This window comes from Tyto alba, unplaced genomic scaffold (genome assembly GCF_018691265.1).
Source record: "Tyto alba isolate M040663 unplaced genomic scaffold, T.alba_DEE_v4.0 Super-Scaffold_42, whole genome shotgun sequence".
Classification (NCBI taxonomy): Eukaryota; Metazoa; Chordata; class Aves; order Strigiformes; family Tytonidae; genus Tyto; species Tyto alba.
The window spans coordinates 13,433,639-13,453,848 of record NW_024881318.1 but is presented as its reverse complement, the minus strand read 5'-3'; the positions used below and the strand labels follow the sequence as shown (position 1 = coordinate 13,453,848).

Genomic DNA, 20,210 nt, shown 5'->3' with positions numbered 1-20,210 from the left:
AATGAAGCAGTCAGGCTCTGTGCTGAATCGCATTGCCTGGCAAGCTCCTGGGGCAGCAGATGCTATATCTTATACCTCATACCTGGGGAGTACAAATCTGAGTCATCAGCCCCAGAAACAGAGATAAGAGAGCAATTAGCAATACCAACAACTAAGAGGGAAACTGGGACTGAGGTACGAGCAGATTCGACATGTGCAGCTGGCATGTCAGGCTGGACCTCCCCACCCACGCCACAACCCAGCAGGACCTACTTGATGGTGTGATCCCAAATCTTGACTGTCCAGTCAGAGCTGCAGGAAATGAAGACTTTCAAGTGGTAGGGATTCCAGCTGACTGAGTCCACAGCCATGTGATGGGCTTCAAACACATCCAGAAACTGGCTTGAATAGCATTTTGAACACTGCAGTGGAAAAAACTAGTAAGTAATCAGAGCTAGACCTTCTTCTGGAGCTCATACTCCTGCAGAAAGATGCCTCTGAATACTTGTATGGTCTCTCAGGTTCTTTTGGGCTGGCTAGGGAGAAGTGGCTGGTTACCCAGAGGTGTTACAGAAATGAAATAATTCAGCACATGGTGTTTCACCCCACTTGCAGGCAACACTGAGCTCTCCTCTGCAATACACAGAGGCAGGAATTTGTCTGATTGTATTTACATCCAGATCCAGGCTCCAGAGCCCATTCTCCACTGCAGGAGCCCCATTGCCTTTCCTGCCAGCCCAGGCTCCCACCGTGCCTCTGTAAAATGCTCTCAGGAAAGGCAAGAGAAAAATGGCTCTTGTGCTTCTCAGGAGCACACAGCACCATGTGCATTTGAAGTATCGCAGTTAAAACCTCCAGTAACAGTGCTCTCAGCACAAGAATGATCTGTCAGACCCTTTGGCTCTAAGGTTTTTGGGAACATGCCAGAAGTCCTTTCCCTGCTATCACCCTGCAGCAGCCTGCTCTGAGAACCTGCCCCATCACACAGCGCTGCAGCTTTATTCTTTTGTGCCACTCATGACTTCTCGGAGCAGTGTGAGAACTACATGAGGTTGGCCAGCACTCAGGCATGTCCTTGACAGGCAGGAGGGCCACCATGTACCCCAGCTAACAGTGGCCTGTAAACCGGGCAAACCCTGCACATGCACACAAGGGTCAGGCCAGCAGCATCACAGCTGCGGGTGCTACTGAATGGCAAAATGTAGGAAATGTGCAAGAGCTGGAAAACATTTGGGAGACGTGTCAAAGTCACTTTGTGTGTGAGCTCATGAAGGGGGGAAGAAATTACAGCCTGCTTGTCTGTATGAGAAGAATACGGGACTCGATCCAGATTCTGTCAGTTCTGTGTACACAGAAAAATGAGGTTATCCTCCCCAAATCTCCTTCCTTCCAAGGGGACTGGAGGCTTCCTTCATTAACAAGGACCTAATCTCACAAGTAACATCCTCTTGGTTGTGTTTCCAAACAGAACCGTATCCACCCAGCAGACTGGGTTTGGTTTCAGGATTTTCTGTTGGTCTGCCTCAGCACTGTCACTGCAAGGGATTTTCAGCACCTTTCATTACTCCCTAATGAATTCAGCAACATATCATCTACCCAAGTGGCTGGATTGCTGAAGTGTTACATGAGTTTAAATCTTCCAAACCAAAGCTCTAACTAATCATAAGGCTTAACTGTTTATTACAGATGACACTCCCTGTCTGGGTACTCAGACCTGTTTTCTTCGGATGTCCTTGTGCACTGGTGCAGGTACTGGATTGAGGGTACTAAACTATTCACACAGCAGCAGCTCCTGCATCCCTGGGAGGCTTGCTGTGATAGGAAACGGAAACATGGAAGTGGCTTATGTCCCACTGAGATTTATTGACAGCACCTATAGCTTGCTAATAGTTTGGTGCATACTGTGTCTCTGAGTTACTGTCCCTATGTGTAATTGTGGGACTGAAATCACCTTTAATGGCATGTTTCATAACTTCATAACGTCATAATTCTTAATGTTCAGTCACCAGGAAAATTGGTACTTGGCTTGTTTTGAAAGTCACTTTACTGGGAACAGACAGAACAGGTCATGAGGAATTAACACAAGAGAGAAGCTTCTTTATCCATCTGTTCTTCCAAGTATGGGGATTGAAGGTCTCTAATACCTGAGGACTTTGAAGAGTGAGATCCTAACCAGATTTGTCTGCATCCAACAGAATTGTAATGCTCAGCGCGCTGTTTTTAAAGCCTTGTTGGGGATGAGCCCTTGATCAGTGCAGCTCTCTCGGCACTGGTACAGAGGCATGCCATGCTCTGAGATGTGCTGATCCACAGCACTGGTTTTGCAGTCTGCAAGCCTTGTCCAGAGCTGAGGCCTAGACCCTGACAGGAAAGGGATCTGCAGTTTTCCTGTGAAATAATGAGCAAAAATGTTCTGTAGGGCAAATGCCTAGCTGTCTCCCTTGTGAGAAACGAACCCTGCGTGCCTGCTATAGCCATACACCCTGCTCTGGCAGTCCCGCCAGCCCCACAACATGTTCATCCCAACCTTTGGTATCACCTCTGATGTGTGAGACAGGGCCATGTTCTTCCAAGATGCATTTTGAAGAAACACCACAAACTTGAGAAAAACTTCAGAAAAAAAGTATGACTTTAATGAATAAAAGAATTTCTGAGCTAACTAGAACTGCTGGCAAAGTCTTCTCCTACTATTCAGTTTAAAAAACCTACAGTTATTAGACACATGTCAGAACGAAAACAAAACCACTGGAAAATGTGATGCCTAACTCCTGACAAGACAGCTTTGAAGAGGATGAGTAGATTCAGGGACCAGGCATTTATGCAGCCTGTCTGATCTTCTAGAGCACTGTTCCAATATGCTGAGAATGTTTTCCTCCTATTTAAATGGTAGTAGATGTGTGTGAATATTAAATGGTATTTTTATGATAAGACAGGAAAGCAAGAATGTGACTATGGCAATACAGGAAACCAGTCTGAAGATGACTGGTGACAGGGCTGCAAAACATAGGGGAGGAATACTGAGAGGAAAGGGGGACTCCAAGGACAGAAAACTTATGAATAATCTTAATTAACAGCACTTCAGTTTACACTAGATGTTAGCCTGACACGAAACTCCTCCGCATCCATGAATCATAGAATACCAGGTTGGGAGGGACCTCAAGGATCATCTGGTCCAACCTTCCTGGCAAAAGCACAGTCTAAACAAGATGGCCCAGCACACTGTCCAGCTGAATCTTAAAAGTGTCCAATGTTGTGGAATCCACCACTTCCCTGAGGAGATTATTCCAGTGGCTGATTGTTCTCATTGTGAATAATTTTCCTCTTATGTCTAACCAGAATCTCCCCAGCAGTAACTTGTACGCATTACCCTTTGTCTTTTCCATGTGTCCTGATAAAAAGGAAATCTCCATCTTCTTTGTAGCCACCCTTTAAATACTGGAACATGGTGATAAGGTCTCCCCTAAGCCTTCTTTTCTCACGGCTGTACCAACCCAACTCTCTCAGCCTTTCCTCACATGTCAGGCTTCCCAGTCCCTTGATCATCTCTGTGGCCCTTCTCTGGACCCTCTGCAACCTGTCCATGACTTTTTTGTATAGCAGGAACCAAAACTGAACACAGTGTTCCAGACGTGGCCTGACGAGCACTGAGTAGAGTGAGATGGTGACTTCTTTACCTCTGCTGGTGATGTCCTCGTTGATGCAGCCCAGCATCCTGTTGACCTTCTTTGCTGCTGCAGCACACCGTTCACCCATGCTGAGCTTGTTGTCCACCAGAACCCCCAGGTCCCTTTCCACAGAGCTGCTCCCCAGCTAGGTAGATCCCAGTCTGTGCTGCACTCTGGATTATGTTTTCTCAGGTGCAAGACCTTACATGTATCCTTGCTGAACTTCATCAGGTTCTTGTTAGCCCGCTCTTCCAGCCTATCCAGGTCTCCTGCAGGATGGGTCTCCCTTCTGAAGTGTTTGCTTCCCCACTCAGTTCGGTATTGCCAGCAAATGTCGTCAGGGTGCACTTGATCCCATCATCCAGATCACTTATGAAGGTATTTAAACAGCACTGGGCCCAATACTGATGCCCTGGGGACCCCACTTGTGACAAATTGCCAGTTTGAAAAAGAACTACTTCCCACCACCCGCTGGTGCAGCCTGTCAGCCTGATCCCCTCCCACCGCACAGACCACTTGTCTAGGCTGTAACGCATCTGTTTCGCTAGGAGGAGGCTGTGGGGAACTGCATCAAAAAACTTGGAGAACTCCAGGTAGACAATGTCCACCACTCAACCCACATCAACCGAGCAAGTTATTTTGCTGTAGAGGGTGATCAGGTTTGTCAAGCACAGTTTGCCCTTGGTGAATCCATGCTGAACAGATGGTTATTGCTGTCCTTATAATGTAGAGGGTTTCTTTATTTCATTAACAGAAACACTGAGACTCAAGGCAATGTAGAAATCAAAAAAATAATATTTTTCAGAGGAGGTTTGTATCTGGAACAGAAAGGGTACTGCCCACCAATGGCACTCCCAGGCAGATGAGGACACCCGGCTGCTCTTCAGAAACCACTGACACAATCGTGTCTCATGTTGTTGTGAACAGCTATTACCAGCAACATAAGAGGTTCTCCTTGGTTTTTGCTCAGTGCCTTCTTGTAGAGATCTGTAACAGAAATGCTAAGATTCGTAGAAAGGCTTATGAATGGAAACAGAGGCATGTGAATTCCCTGGGAGAAACAACAGGAAAGAACCTGTTTTAATTGATGTCAAATGCAGTCAGTCAAGTGACAAGATAACTGGACAGAATAAATAGAAGCTCCAAAGATAAGGTGGCAAGAAGATGAGTAACAGAACTCAAGCCATAAACTATCCAGACAAGGAAAACAACTTTGCCTAAGACAAAGCAAGACTAGACATTGAGGCAAATAATCCCTCCATTACTAAAGGGTCACTGGAAGCCAAAGCTTGTCCAGAAACCAGTCTGTCATTATCATTTAAGGAAAAACCAAGAGATGTGATAAGGACTCAACAGGCAGCGCCTTTTGTCATCTGTATAACAACAAGAAATCCTGTCCTGACCACACACATACAAATGCCCTGGTGCTTTGTATGAGAGAATGAGTGAAATTAGTTTTGTTTAAAATTAGAATCACCTTTTCCTTCTATGCATTCTTGCACTGAGTTTTGTTATATTAATTTGTTATACTCTCAAACTACCTATGACTGAAAAACCCCCCTTTCTTACATTAATATGTTCAAAACTCATAATTTTTCTGTTGAAGCCCTGTTTATTAAGAAGTAATTCTGAACAAAGAGTTGAAGCCACAATAATATTTCAATATGAATGTCAGAGACCATACTTTTTGATACCAAAACTAGACGATTCCTAAACAGCAAATAAGATATGGGAAGAGGCAGTTTTGCATTACAGAATCATATTAATGCAGAAACAATTTGTACTCTATGTAAAAGAGCAATAGATAGGTCTGTGTGTAATTGAGATAATGATTTCTTGGCTTCAGAAACACTATTAACAAAGCCATTTTTAAAAATTCATCATAATTGTTCTGCAGCTAAAGAATTAACATATTATCATGCTATTTGTGGGTATGTCTGGTCTCTAAAAAAACACATCCCTGAAATTCACTTTCCAATTTATTTAATAAATAATCTAAAATTCGGCCCATGTGGAGAGCAGCCCATGTTTGATCCCTGACTCATACAGCATGTAAGGAGTCTGTCCCTCTCACTCAATGTGCAGTGGTAAGCGCAGCACGGAGACCCGAGCAGCTCACTCCTGCTCAGTGCAGCCACAGGACCCAAAAACTGCCTGAACAGCTGCAGGACTGTCCCTGTCCTCAGCATCCGAGCAGAGCAAGGCTCTGGGAGGGAGTCCACAGGTAGCTCCAGTTCAGACATGCAGCGTTTCAGTAAAGGCTGTGTTAAAGCTGCATGGTAGACCTTGAGAAATGTCTGGAGCAGTAGTTGATCCCAAAACTTTCGAAACTGCTTGTAGCAAACTCTCAGGGGATGCTAATGATGCAACCATTCTTCCCCCTGTTTTTGTGGATACTATGAGGCCTGCTTGTGCTAGACACAACATTTCTCTTCCCTGTGTTAGCCCATATAATCTGATGGAAGACTGCCTCTTCCTACCCATGGGAACACCTGAGTTTTATAGGGCAGTGTTGCACAACGTGAGAGTGGTTCCACTTTTTGATAAGGCTCACCAATGCAGGAATGTTTTGTTGCTTACCAATAACCCTAAAATCAGCCTTATCACCAGTAAAAGATCCTATATAACAGTAACTCTCTGCATTTGTCCACCCAAAAAGCGGTTAAAATAGCTGGGTGGTTTCAGGGCTGGGATCGGTCCTTATGTTAAAAACCCATCCTAGTTCTAGCTTCACTGAGGATCATCCAAGGCAGGAACACCTATGGCTTTGTTAATGTAAATGCTGTCAAATTCTGTTCCTATTCAGTGCTCCCCCACAAAGGATTTCCTTTGCTATTGTAGCTCAGATGGGACACCATTTTTCCTGAATATTTCTTCTGAAGAGTAACTGGTGGCCTCCACTTAACACTGACATCCACTGTCATACTCACTAGCATCCATCTCTCACCTAAGCACAGAGGAAATTAAAACATGTGGTTCATTACTGCCTTTTGATCAGGACTAGACACAACAGTACCCAAACAACTTGGAATACAATAGACAGTGTACCAGCTCCCAGGGGTGACCAGCCAACTCCGAACATCTGCCTGTGACTGAACAAATGCTTTGTATTCCAAAACAATCAACAAAAAGCCTCACTGCCCATCACCCACACCTGTCTTGTCCAATGCAAGTGAGCACTACTCAGAAATCCTCCACAGATACTGCCTGGCAGAGGGAAAGATTTCAATCAGCATCATCCCTCTGGAAGGGATACATATTTGTTAAGTCTGTCTTGCCTAAGTGATTGGTACTGATTTAAGAATACAATTTCCTTCGAATTCTTTTTCTCTGTTTTGTTTCCCTTTCGCAGGCAGGACATGGGGAAGGAGATTACAGCGTCCTCTAGGGATGGCTGGATGGATCTTCTCTGCACGTCAGCCTCCTGATGATGGTCCATCCCCCACGCTGAAGGACTGTGCCTACAATGCTAACAAAGCCCCAAAGCCAGCTCAGTGGAATGCTGTGCAAACAAGTTATATGAGTAAGCAGCTACTGGCCTTATTTTCAAGGCTACGTACAGCAGAGATCAAGACTTCCTGTTTTTAGCTTGATTTCTTAAGAAAACACAATGTCTGTGTCCTGCTGTCTGTTTGACTCTCCTCCCAAACAACTTTTGGCCTCACTGGCAATTTCAGCCAAAGCTGGCTGCACGCAGGACTTGGCAATATTAAGGTCTTACACATTCTTAAAAAAGGGATGGCCATGGAGTGCGAATATCTGGGCAGTGCCCCCGCTCTGGGAAGGGCAATCAAGGCTTGGCTGCTGCCCTCACCATATGGCTGGAGCTGGCTGGCCAACAGCTCCCGGATGGCACTGGGCACCAAGGCTGAAGGAGGGCACTGGAGGGGAGGTAACCAGCACTGTCTGTAGGAATCAAGGGTTATAGCATGGAGATGGGATCATTGAGCTAGGGACAGCATGGGCTTATCAGAGGGAGGAAGGATTAAAGTAGATAGAGAGGAACTGGAGATAGGAGAGCAATGAGAAAGTGGGACCAGGGAAAGGATCTGGGATGTAATTGTGGAACGGAAGGGCTGCGGAACATTAGTGTCAAGGAAACAAGGCTTCATTAGCTTCACTGCTCATGGGATAACAGGTCTAAGAAGGAAAAAGAGATATTTCCTTCCATTTGCCCATAGCCATAAGGACAGAGAACCAATGCCTTTTAACTTCTTCTCTGATCATAGAGTCTCACTTGCACAGCTGCAATTTGAAAAGCATTCTGGGATGCAGTTTGCATGAAAAACGTTTCTGCAAAATAAGGTCTTAATTGGGTCTGTGCAGAGATCTCCCTGTGACCCTCTGTGGCTCTGTGCTGGTCTCAGGCTCACCACAGGGATCTGAGGGCAGGATCAGGCTCTGAAGTTTTACTTTGTTACTGCCTGTGCAAACAGTTAAGATGATGAACCTGAAAGACAAGCGCAGGTTAGGGGATGTAAAAGAAGGGACAAAGAAACCATTCTTACCTTATAGATCTTTCCCTCTTCAGTACCAACAAGAAACAAATAGTCTATCTTTTTGTGAAAATCAAACGATGTCCCACAGCCTGTTAACAGAAGAAAGGTCTGTGAGACTGAAATTGGTTCATCTGGCCAGCACACACTCCCTGGCTATGGTACACACACTGCCAGCATTTTCAGAAGTGATTTATTAGCCAGAAGCTCCCCAAACAAATTAGAGCCACCCCTTCTGCAAACACTTTCCAAGCTGTGCCTGTCCCCAAGACCTGTAAATTGAAAAGCCAACACAGAGAAAAGGAAAAAAGAATTGGAAGAACCAGAAGGGAACTGGAAGAACAGATTGACCACTTTGGTAGGATTTTTAAATGCCTGGTGCAAATCTAAGAGTTCTGAGGACCAGGCCTGCCTCCTAATGGGGAAGAACAGACCTTTTCTGTTTGTTTAGTATTCACAAAAATAAAAAAGTTTCTCATGCATAAAAAAGCACAGAGAGAAAACACCACACCATACCCCCCTGTGCCCTTTTAATCCTTAGCTTAGAAGCCATTTAGCAGGCTTACTTTGGTAAAGCCAGTAGCAAATGATGTGGTTTGGGGAGAAATTTTCTGTCAGGCACAGAAGGATCCTCTGAACTTCAAAAGCCCTGAATTGAAACCATTGAGAACTATGTTTAAAACAGGTGTCGACCACAACAGGATGTGACCCCTTGAGATTCTGTGGCTTCTGCTCCTGAGGCAGATGCAACATCGTCCAAGAAAACTAATTCATATGGTGGTGAAAGAAAACTTCAGAAGGGACCTTGGGCAGAAGGTGGGATGTCTGCTGAGTGCCAGAGCAACCTGGGGCTGTTGACCAGTAGAGACACCCACAGTAGTCATCAGACGAGAAACAAGAACAAGCAGAGAAGGCTCAGAAGCACAGTTACAGAGAACTTTCTGCAAAGGCAGCTGTCTTATACATTAACAAAATGTAGTCCTCAAAGGAATTGTTAAGGTCGTTTCAACCCTGTAATACTGTCTGCATTTATAACATTTAAATAGATTGTTAAATATTCAAGACAAGATTTTGAAAATTCATTTCCCAGTAACACTAACAAGTAATACCAAAGCCTCCGGGGAGTTCTGCAGTGTACTGCTTTAGCTGGTCTCCTGCAACTTATGTGGCAAAGCAAACCTTGTCACAAACAAATTGTTCAGCAGTTTCTCGCCTAGAAACACTGCAATCCTTAAATGCAGAGCAAGTGACTTCTCCAAGCACAGGCCGCAGCTTCGCAGCCAAGAGCAGGTGCAGGAAGATGACTAGGGGATTCCTCAAGGCTTCCTGTGTAGTACAGGAACTCTGGAGCTGACTCATCCCATCCTATCTCAAACACAGGACAGTCAGCATGAGAGGGTTCAGCCTAGAAGGGCTGCACTCTCTCCACTTCATATGAAGTGAGCCTAGCATAGTAGCTCAGAATAGATGCTGTGCTGTTAGAGAGCCATATGCCAGTGGGTATCCCACCACTGGTTGGATGAGCTGTGCACCAAGGACAGGGAAAAAGCTCCTTTTCATCTTGACTTGGCCAGTCCAGATCAATGTCTGGTAGGGAGAACAAAACTGACTTAGTTTTGACAAATACAGGTAAAGCCTGTGCCTTGTCCATATTGGGGTATCAGAGTAAAATGGCCTCTTTTTTTAAATTAATATTCACCATCTCCTGCAAGCAAAGGCAAGATGTAACCAGCAAAACTTGACTCAATTAGTGGTCATTGCTCCAGACAGACTTTGCCCTACTACATGCTGAAAGCAAGGAGGCGTAACCCTTCTTTAGCTCCTTTCCATCTCAACACCCCACTCCCAATTTAATTCCCCAGAATGACTGATTAAAGGCTTTGTGTCAGTAATTAATAAGTATGGCAAGGACTTGGACTCCTACCAAGCGTTTGCAGCTGCAGCCCCTCTGGCCCCTGCATCGTTGTTCCCTCTACTGACAGCTTGATGACATCTGTATGAACCAGCTCATTCTGCAGGCAGAGGAGATTCCACATGAATAACATGCTTTACAGCAACAATACAGAGACATTCAGTACTTTGAAATGGCAAATTTTATGGAGGATTTTTAAAAAGCTGTCCAAAAGTTGCTTAATGTTTCACGCTTGCAGTTGGCAACTGGCTAACATGCTGTATTGCATAAAGACTCCAGGAAACTTACGCTTTGGTGCACTGGAACTGAGAGCCTCTGTTACATCATCCAGACACATGCAGCTGACCTGGAAAGCTTTGGCTTTTAGGGTCAGCATTTTCAGTGGAGGTTGACACTGTCAGTTTAAATCATTGTGCTAAGTGAAATCACCCTGTGAGGTTTAAGTGTGGTATTGCATATTATTATGGAGCTAATTAAAATCCACACTAATGGGTAGTAACTTACCATCTTGCCAGTCTTTGCTTCTTACCATCTTCCCATTACCACCAGAGACACCTCAGTTCCCAACACACACAACTTCTGGGATTTAAATAACAAGCAGCAGCTCCCCCAGGGGAAAAGTGCTCAATGTTGCTGTTATCAGCAGAGCTCTAAAGAGCTCTCATTGCAGGTCACGCACAGCTGTGCTAGTTGATGTATGAACATAGGGCAAAAAGGCTGTGTCCCAAAGAGCTTACAATCAAGGTGGGAGATAGAAGCCAGATGAAAATAGACACAATGTGGGTGAGTTTGTGGAAATGAAGAGAGGGCAAAGATCCATTCTTAGACTAGCTTTGGGAATTAAAATACCACTGCAGAATGGAGCTGGTTGTGAATATAAGAATACCCTGGGGCTGATAAAAAGAACAAAGAACTAAAGATTAAATTAGTGAGCAGTGTGGGCTGAGGACTGGGTGTCTTCATGAATCTGCAGATTTCCCACTGGAGCACTGTGAGAACAAAACATAACTTCTTAGCTCAGTGAATCAAGATTTAGTTGGAGCTTCTCTAAGCCCAGAGCAGGACTCAGGTGGAAAAAGAGATTCTGCCTGGTGAAGTCAATCTCAGGGAATTTCATGTTAGGGAAGATTGCAGAAGACCTTGTGAGCATCTGTTCAGTACTGTAATTCAGAGGGAACAGCACTCTGTAAAACACTGTTATCATATTTTGGGGGTACAAATTTACAGAATGTTCAAGAAAGGTCAAACTCCATAAAATAATGTACTTCCTTCTCACTAATTTGCCCTGCTGTACACCCCACGTGTCCTGGCCTATTGATGACAGTAACTGTTCTCAGAGAGAGCAGCAAGAAGCACGACAGGCTCCTGAAGCCTGAAGAGTTCTACCTTCTGTTAGTGACTCTTCTGGCCTCATGTGGGCTACATCAGGCTTGTTTCAGTGGGTAAAGGCAGGAGTGATGCTAAAAAAGAGGCCATATATGCTGGTGTATGTGTGCAAGAATTGGAAAGAGCAGTGCCCAGAGCATCCAGGAGCAGAGCATATTCCACATTTCACTTGCTGCCCATCCAAATAGGACTGCTGGTTGGCTGCTGGGAGTGCAGTCAGGACATGCTGAGCAGGCACTTGCTGCTGCTCAGGCTCCCAGGTCTTCCTGCTCTCCAGAGATCATCTGCTCTGTCCAAGTCATGGCTGTGGCCACATGGGTCTGGTCTGAAAAGCAGCTTTGGAGCTGTGCACAGCTGATCAGATCTATATTCCTGGTGTGTCTAACAGAGGTCAGCTGTGTGATCTGGGCAGGCCCAGAGATGTGCTAGGACACTTACTCTCTGTTCTGGTAGAGAGGCAAACCACACAAGACCTTCTCTCTAAGCCCACACCTTTCTGCAACTTTTCTCTGAAGATGCCTCCCAACACCTCCACCTGGCCAAGGCCTCTGTGGACAGATTCTGTAGCTTCCTGCCTTCACAAAAGATCTTACTTGTACAGACTTCCCTGTTGTGCTGTTTTCATTTCATATCCAGCTTCACAGTCTGGAAAATGCATCTGTTCCTGGGGCTGTTTGTTGCCAGAGCCATTCGCTATTCCTCTGGGTAAACAGACTGTTGACAGTGTAGCCTTCCAGGAATACTGAACGATAATATGTTGCTTTTGCCTAACAATTGTAAAGCACTTTGTTATCATTAGTGAATTAGGCCTTGCAGCTGCCTGTTTCCCTTTAGTTGTTATTAGCCTCAAGTGATGAAGAAGGCCCAGAGCTGTTAAGTAATTTAGCTCTAGGTCATGTAGGGAGGGTGAACTATGTCTACAAATCAAACCTGGGATTGCTGAGGATCAGCCTGAGAAGCAGTGCCAGGCTGCAATCTGCTCCCAACCCATTCCTTGATGTGGCTCTGAGAGCTCTCCTTTTTGATAGGCAACGTGTGTGCCCTAGGTGAGAGAGTAGAGTCATCCAGCTGAAGAAGTCCTGCGTCCTTCCTTGCCACTTTACACCTTCGTGATGACCCAGAACCAAGCCAAGACAATAGCCTAAGCATACACTGCTCATGCATTGTCTCATGAAGTTTGCCCAAAGCGATTGTTCCCATTTCTAAGACAACCACTATGGTCAAGGCAGATCAACTGTCCCTAGATAACATTTGACAACTCTTCTATCCAAATTTTGTGTGTGGCTTGCAAAATATCCAGTCGGGAGAAAGAATGAATTTATTCACTTTCTGCACTCAGCTTTGGAAGTGTCAAACAGCTATCAGTGTTTGAAGAAGCTTTACTTCTGGATAGTCCTGTCAAAAAGATTAACGAACCTCTTTCATTTATTTGTACTATGGCTTTGCAGAATAGAAGACCTCTGGAGCCTCTTCAATTTCATTCTAAATAAAACCCAGAGATAGATCTTTTATAAAACTGGACTTCAAGCAGATTGTTCATTTCTCCTTGCTGGGTACAAAACCACAGATTGTAACAAAATGCCCTTTTCATTCTGTCTCTTGCTTTTCTTGTTGAATCTCCGTCCAAAAAAAGAAACCAGAGAGCACCTAAAACATTGCTGTCTTCCACCCCTGCCTGCTAGGTACATACCAGTTCTGGCAATTTCAGAGGTAGCTACACCTCAAAAAAAATCTTAAAACAGTGATTTTCACATGGGTGTGGCCAAGATTATAACAGAAGCGCAAGAAATAAGTAGAAATGACACTGTGCTTAGTGGATGCAGGTCTTAGAAGTCATGCCAAGGATGCTTAAGTAGGTATATCTACATGCTCAAGGGACAAAAAAAAAAAAAAAAAAAAAAAAAAAAAAAAAAAGAAAACAAAAGTTTACTATATGACAGCACAATTAAGCACAAATGAATCACAGAAATGTTGCAAAAGGCCTTCTACCAGGTGAGCTGCCATCAGAGTCCATCTGCAGACTCCTAAGTTGTTCCAGTTGTGGCATTTCTCTGAAGTAAGAGGCTTTACCTGGTGTTTCTTGCCTCCTAAGTGGAGCAGGCTGAGCACAGGCAGTTACTGGCCTCAGTTGATGGGTGTAACCTGCCAGGTCACCTCAACTGGCTCTGTTTAGCTGCAGGTGTGTATTACCCACTCCAACATAAATCTTCTGGGTATTTGTATACAGGGGATAAAACAAGAGCTGAGTGCTGGGACAATGTTAGCCTATCCCTGTCTAGGGAGCTCTGAGAACTCTTTTGGGAGAAGGACTTGGGACACATTCACAGGAGGGATTTTTGTGTCTAAAGCTGCATGTATGAACCTAGAGGAATTTATAAAAAAGAACTTAATAATCAATGCCACCTGCATGCACCTACCATGTTAATTAGAAGAGGCTCCCATTCCTGAAGTGAACACGGGACTAAGTTTTACATATAATGTTAAACATGAATCCCTGACCATGGCAGCAAGGCCTAAAAGTTTCAGAACAGACAAGCCTTGAGTGGTTTGGTATAACAGGTTGAAAAAATAAGCATCCAAAGATGTAAAGAAATTTCTTTGCTTGCTGGGGAATGAGACAGATACTTCAAACTATTTAGGGTAATTTAATTGATTTTTAAGTAAAAGATTTTGAAATCTTCAAAATGTAAAATCAAATAGCCAACAGTAAAAACACATGTTGAGGTTCAGAGACATAAAATCTAAAGGTCATTTAGGGACATTAATGCTAATTTTCTATCAATGTATGTACTCCAAAAAGAAAAATGATCAAAGGCAGGGCATACAAATGTTGTGTTGTGTGTGAGCCAGCAATGTCATGGCAGGGGGAAACCCTCTGCCTGGCTGCACGTTGCCATGCCATTGCGAATGCATGTTTAATCTCTGCTACTTTGGCCACAAGGGGAGATATTTGCCCTGTCCCTCTCCCATTCCAAACTGCAATCTGTAGTGCAGCATTTTTGGGGTAAGAGTCTTGAAGCTGGAAGAAAGCAGATTATTCTGCTCTGTCTCTGAGTGACCCTCCTGGGACAAGGAAAGTTTCAGAGCAAAGACCATTTTGCTTGCAAAGCAGCAAAATGATTTTTTGTATTCAGGCCCATGGCATGCTACAGGTGCAGATAGGATGAAGGTTAGGTACAGAGCAAGGAGCAGGCTGGTTCTGCTCAATTCAGAGCTTAACTTGGAACCCTAGACCCAGCTGTGACTGCACCCGTCTTCTGCTGCCACTTCTTTTTAAACCTGGTTCTTTATAAATAAAAAAAAAAAACCTTAATGCATCACTGAACTTTGGAGGGAATTGTTTATAATTTGGCTGCAAAAAGCAATTGGCACCTAATCTTTACCTTAACTAAAGTCCATGAAACAATCCGCCCATCTGAGGAGACAGAGAAGAAGTTCAAATTGTTGTCCATGTCATCCTTCTGCCACTTGACCTTAAAATGAGAAGACAGTCCCAGTCAGCACAGGGCACTCAGCATTGGACAGAGTCCCATACCCTCAGCAGGATCTTCTGGAATGCTTCCTAAAGGACAGCTGGTTTCCATCAGAGGCTTGCTGGTACATAGCATGTATGAACACCCTTACCTCCACAGGCAGTTCCAGAAGTGCCCCCAGCATGCCCATCACTCACTTTCCTGCACAAAGCCTCACTCCTGGGGACTCCTGCACCTACCCATGGCCACCTGTCCCAGCAGCGACAGGAGCATTGCCATCAAGGATGGGCCTTGTGAGGTGTCTGAGCTATGCAATGTCCAGCACTACAGCACAGCACCATCCCAGAGATCCCTAAGACATCACCAGCAGTGCCACGGAAAGGTCCCAAAGATACTTGGGTACATCACTGACTGTACACAAACTAAACTCTTTCATTTGGCTAATTACTCCAAGTGCAGTGCCATATGGCTACCTTTCAGCCAGAAAACCTCAAATTAGCTTTCTGTCCTTATGTGGGGTGCAGACAAGCCCTTGCAGGAAACGTGTCACATGGGTCCTTGGGGCACTTCTCTTTCAGAGAGATGAAAACATCTCCATTAAAATTGAAATCCTCCCTACACCTTCAAGGCATCTGTCTGCCTGGTAAGGAGATTTGCCTTTTGACTGTGACAGCTCAACAGGAGAGATTAGAACTCAGATAAATGGCTTACAGTTTAGAAGAGACATTTTAGTTAGACCAAAAGCATTAAGAATGCTCGATTCTCAGATCTGGGAATTCAATCAGACTGAAGGGAAAAGGATGACTTGTCACTGGACCTGTCAGCACACACTCCTATGGGCATCTGTCAGTTCAGGATGGGGACAAGCACTTCAGCAGGTTCTGCTGAGGTTTTCAAAGGTATATCTGTTCCTGTCCAAGCAGTACAGCATATACCTTTCCCTAAACATCATCCCATAAACATGGTAAGTGGGCATGATTATCCTAAAGCTTACCAAATACTCTATCTATGACCAGTTATTTATCTGGTACTTATTCCAGAAAACAAGCAGCATTCTCAATAATTTAATTACTCAGATTGAGTATTCTGATGATACTTCCTTGGGAAAAACAGTGTTAATTCTAGTTTGCAAAACTGTTTATACTCTGAAGTTCTATGGACCATGAAAATTCAGCAAGAGGCTCAGCAAAGAGTAATTAAACCTCTAGTGAACAGGTTTCCTACCTAGAACACATTAATCTGAGGAAGAAAAAATAAAACATAGAAGGACTTCATCTGAGAATACATCAAAATGCCAGTTTCATGTCCATAAGGTGCAACTGAAGAGTCTCAAGTAGCATATACCTTTGAACATCCTTGCACAGGAGAAATCGTAAGTCTTCAACTGGAACTACTACTGCTATCTGGCATTAAAGGAGTGGTGTAATTCAATATGGCCCAGAATAAAATAGTTAATGATAAAAAGTCAGATTTGATGGCACATATGGAGGACAGTGATTTCCAAGGCTGGCCATCATGCACAAAATGTGCTGGGTATATCTATTCCAGGAACATCTCCCTGCGATCATGAGCTACTGACGACAATGACGGTCACCAGCAGCTGCTTCAGATATAGGGGTTGATGTAGAGTGGAGTTTTAACCTAAAGTGAGAAATGCAGAGTTCAGGGAAACTGGTTACAAACACATGCCCAACTTGTCTCATACTGGGCACAGGAAAAGGGTCATGTTTCACATCAGAGCTTTGTAAAATGCCACTCTAAAACTGCCTGACAGTAAGATGTTTTTATTTGTATGTCCAACACAGCTCTCCTCTAACTCATGTTCTTCCTCTACAGTCCACTTTCCCAAATATTTGGGAAAAACAGCCACACTTCTCAGCCCACCTCTAAGGCAAATTGACTTCGCTTGAGGTAGGGGAAGCTATTTCTCAAGACAGTATCTCTTACGAAAACTGTGAAAAGTTTTTGCCATTTAAACCTGGAAGCAGTTATCACAACTGGCTCAGATATCCTTTACCGGAACAGGACTACAATGCAAGAAAAGGGGCTCTCCAGTACATGAAACCTGCAGCCTGAACCCAGCAATGTCCTAGGCTGCAGCTGGAAGACCAATGCAGGTGACACATACCTGTACTGCAATCAGTGTGAGTCTGAGCTGTCCTGAAGTCTAGAGCCACCAACCAGGTTGCTTACACAATGCACACACTAGGTCCAGAACTGGTCCAGACCCTCTCTGAAGGGGGGAGTCCCAGGTTGACCCCTATCAGCATATGTCCATGTGCTCATTAGTGAGCTCTGCTGGAGCGGTGCAGGGGCAGCTGCAGCTGAGTTTCCAGCTCTGCTCTTGCCAAGTACAGTGTAGACATTTTGCACCAAGCTAGAGCCAAGTGGCAGCCCATCACACCAGTGGAAAATACACGGATGAAGGCTCAGAAGCTGGAGTCCACCCTGATCATCCTGTGCAGACACAACTCCTTAGTCCTCATGTCTGTGCTAACACAACATGTTGCAGGAACCTTGTCTGGAAGTGACCAACAATGTAACCGCTATCATGAGCTCGTTTTTTTTTTTTTTTTTTTCCCCAAGCCAATTCCTTTCGGTGTTCCCCAAGTGAAGAGTTTTTCCCAAGGGTTTTCCCAGTCCAAATATCCTCTCCCTGGTGGAGATCTATTCAAGTTTTCTACTAATAGTACTGAGGTGTCACTACTACTTCTCTTCATCCATTACACAGACAGGTGTAGTCATCAGCCCCAAAAAGCAAGCAGGATGATTTGCTTGGGGTACTCTTGCTTTTACATTCAAAGCAGTCAGTAGTACCTGAGTTAAGTACATATTGTAGACAGCTTGAACACAGTTCCTCAAGGGCATCAGGATCTGCCCTCAGATAACTGTCAGCAGCTCTCAGTGACGTTAGCTTGAATTTCAGAAAACAGAAATTTTAAGTTAATACTTTCAATTTTCCTTCAACACCTCTGACACCTTAATAGTGTTTGTGATCTTTTTTCTCCTGATCTCTGAATCCCATAAACGCTTATTAGAGTAATTAGCCTTCATGATACTGCAATCAAATTGGGCATCTGCTCAGAACTGGCCTTTTCTCTGCTCCCAGAGGCCTGTGAACGTGGCACAACCTCCTGTCATTAGCAGTATCTGTGCTGTGTGGGGTGGGGCATTTGACAAGAGAACCAGGCAACTGTGTGCATAGTGGCAAGAAGTTAATTCTTCCCTGAAGCATGTGATAATCAAGTCAGGATTTTGGCTGCATGAAACAATTTACAGAATTTCAATTATAATACAGTAAGAGTAAAGAACCACATAAGAAAGGAAAGTGTGTATAAACAACAGAAAGGAAACAAGTAAACCCAGAGCAGCAAGTCACTTGCTGTGTCTGGTCATGATGGGACCTGTAATAAAATCAACGATATACTGCTATTTTTTCAGGATGATCTTTAACCTGATTATTTTTGCAGTGCAAAATCAGTGCGTCAAACTCATTGCTGTTAGAAGAGCCTACCATTTTTAAATTTTTACTTCTTAAAGGCTGTTTATTTATAAAGAAGTTGAGACTATTTAAACATGTATTTGTTCATAAAAAAGTAAAGAATAAAACCTGCATGTTCCCTGCTACATACAAGAGGTTAGCAAGGCAATAATCAATTAATTCTTAGCAAGGGAATACTATCATATTTGTCTATGGCAGTTGGTAATGGCTCCTGTCCAGTAGGAGATTAGACCACTTATCCAAGCTGATTTGAAAATTCCCATGTTTCTGATGCCATTCCTACAAAAGAAATAATGCTTGATCAGTTTTCATGGCATGGAGGCTGTTAGTCATTCACAATAACAAAATACAATTGGTCAAAACTATCCCAGCCACGAGGCTGACTTGAGCACTTTGCAGGCAGTCACAGGCAGGATCTGCCTGCTTTTCTTTGCTGCTGCAAGCTTTGCTTGCTACTGCAAGCACAGATCCCTCCAGTTGTCCCTCTGCTTACCAAAGATCAACTGTGGGGTGCCACATGCAACACATGCACATTGACTGATGAGCAATTCCTTCCTGTTCTATTAATTACCCTTCAAGGAACCCTTTACTAGCACTGGTGTACCACAGCCCTGCTGACACCTGCCCCAAGTGAAATAGGGGCATTTTGGTCACTCAATTCCTAAAAAAATGAATGAAGTCTGTCAAAGGTAGAGAAGAGGAAAAACAAATGCATTATCAAATTCCCAGGCTACCCACACAAGAACTGGCCAAGTAAGATGCTTAGATGACTCCAGCAAGTGAACAACTCCTTGGGCTGCTGAGGAAAGTCCCTGAAAATTCCTTCCAGTGCCAACCTGGCAGTTAGTACAGTCCTAAGCAAAGCCATAATGACAACGCAGGGTTTGGAGGGACCTGGAAAGGTTATCTATTCTGCTCTGAGGCAGGAGCAGACACACTCCTATCATAGGTGACAACTCATATAGGCTGTTCTCACAAACCTCCAACAACAGGCACCCAGCAACCTCCCTGTACATATGTCAGTGCTTAACTGGCCTTATACGGGAAATTTCCTGTACCACCAGTCAAGCCCATTACTCCTTAGCATCTCCCCAGTGGACACAGAGAACAGTTTGTTCCCCTTCTTTGTAACAGTCTTCAAATGGGCAAGAAAAGGTTACAGTGTCACTGCTCCTTTTACTTCTTTCCCAACCCAACAAAACCAATTGCTTCAACTGTTGCTGCCAGGTCCTGTTCGCCAAGTCTTCACAATTTCTGTTCTTGCCCTTCAGCCCTTCTCTACAGCTGCAAACACATGGTACAGGGCCATTCCTAGGCGCTAGCAGATGGCAGTTACAACTTCCTCTATCTTAATATCTCACGTTAATAAATCAGAATGGCACATGTCTGTGCACCAGTGTTGCACTGATGACCACTGGCAGTGACCTGCTATATTCTCCCCTCCTGGCACCCCGATGCCTAACCAGTCATTCCCTGTTTCATATCTGTGCTTTTAATTTCCCCTTTCTTAACACAGTATTTGCTCTTGTCTTTATTGAATTTCATCACATTGATTTTGGGCCTTTCTTCCAATTTATCATGATCATTTTGAACATAATCATGTCCTGCAAAGTGCCTGGTTCTCCCAAGGGGGCTTCCCTATTCTGTAATTGAAGTTGTTAATGAAAGTATTGATCAAAAGAAGACCAGAACTGACAACTGAAGGGTCTCACTTGAAGCATCTTTAGACTCTCACAGCAAGCTCTGTATAACTGCTATAGAAGCACACTGCCTGAGCCACCTAAACAGCCTCTTTAT

General features: G+C 44.2%; 1 protein-coding gene across 4 annotated transcripts in view; it reads right to left on the bottom strand.

The window, feature by feature from the left end:
• DNAI1 (dynein axonemal intermediate chain 1) overlaps positions 1–20,210 on the bottom strand; it is a 166,696-nt gene that overhangs the window by 48,925 nt on the left and 97,561 nt on the right. Inside the window, exons 14-17 of one of the 4 annotated variants that reach the window (XM_042804823.1) lie at positions 14,822–14,911; positions 10,065–10,152; positions 8,153–8,232; positions 253–401 (exon numbers count right to left, since the gene is read on the bottom strand). In XM_042804823.1, the coding sequence (XP_042660757.1) occupies positions 253–401; positions 8,153–8,232; positions 10,065–10,152; positions 14,822–14,911 (407 nt within the window). The remainder of the gene's footprint in view (positions 1–252; positions 402–8,152; positions 8,233–10,064; positions 10,153–14,821; positions 14,912–20,210) is intronic. The other 3 variants (XM_042804826.1, XM_042804824.1, XM_042804825.1) reach the window with 3 other exon arrangements.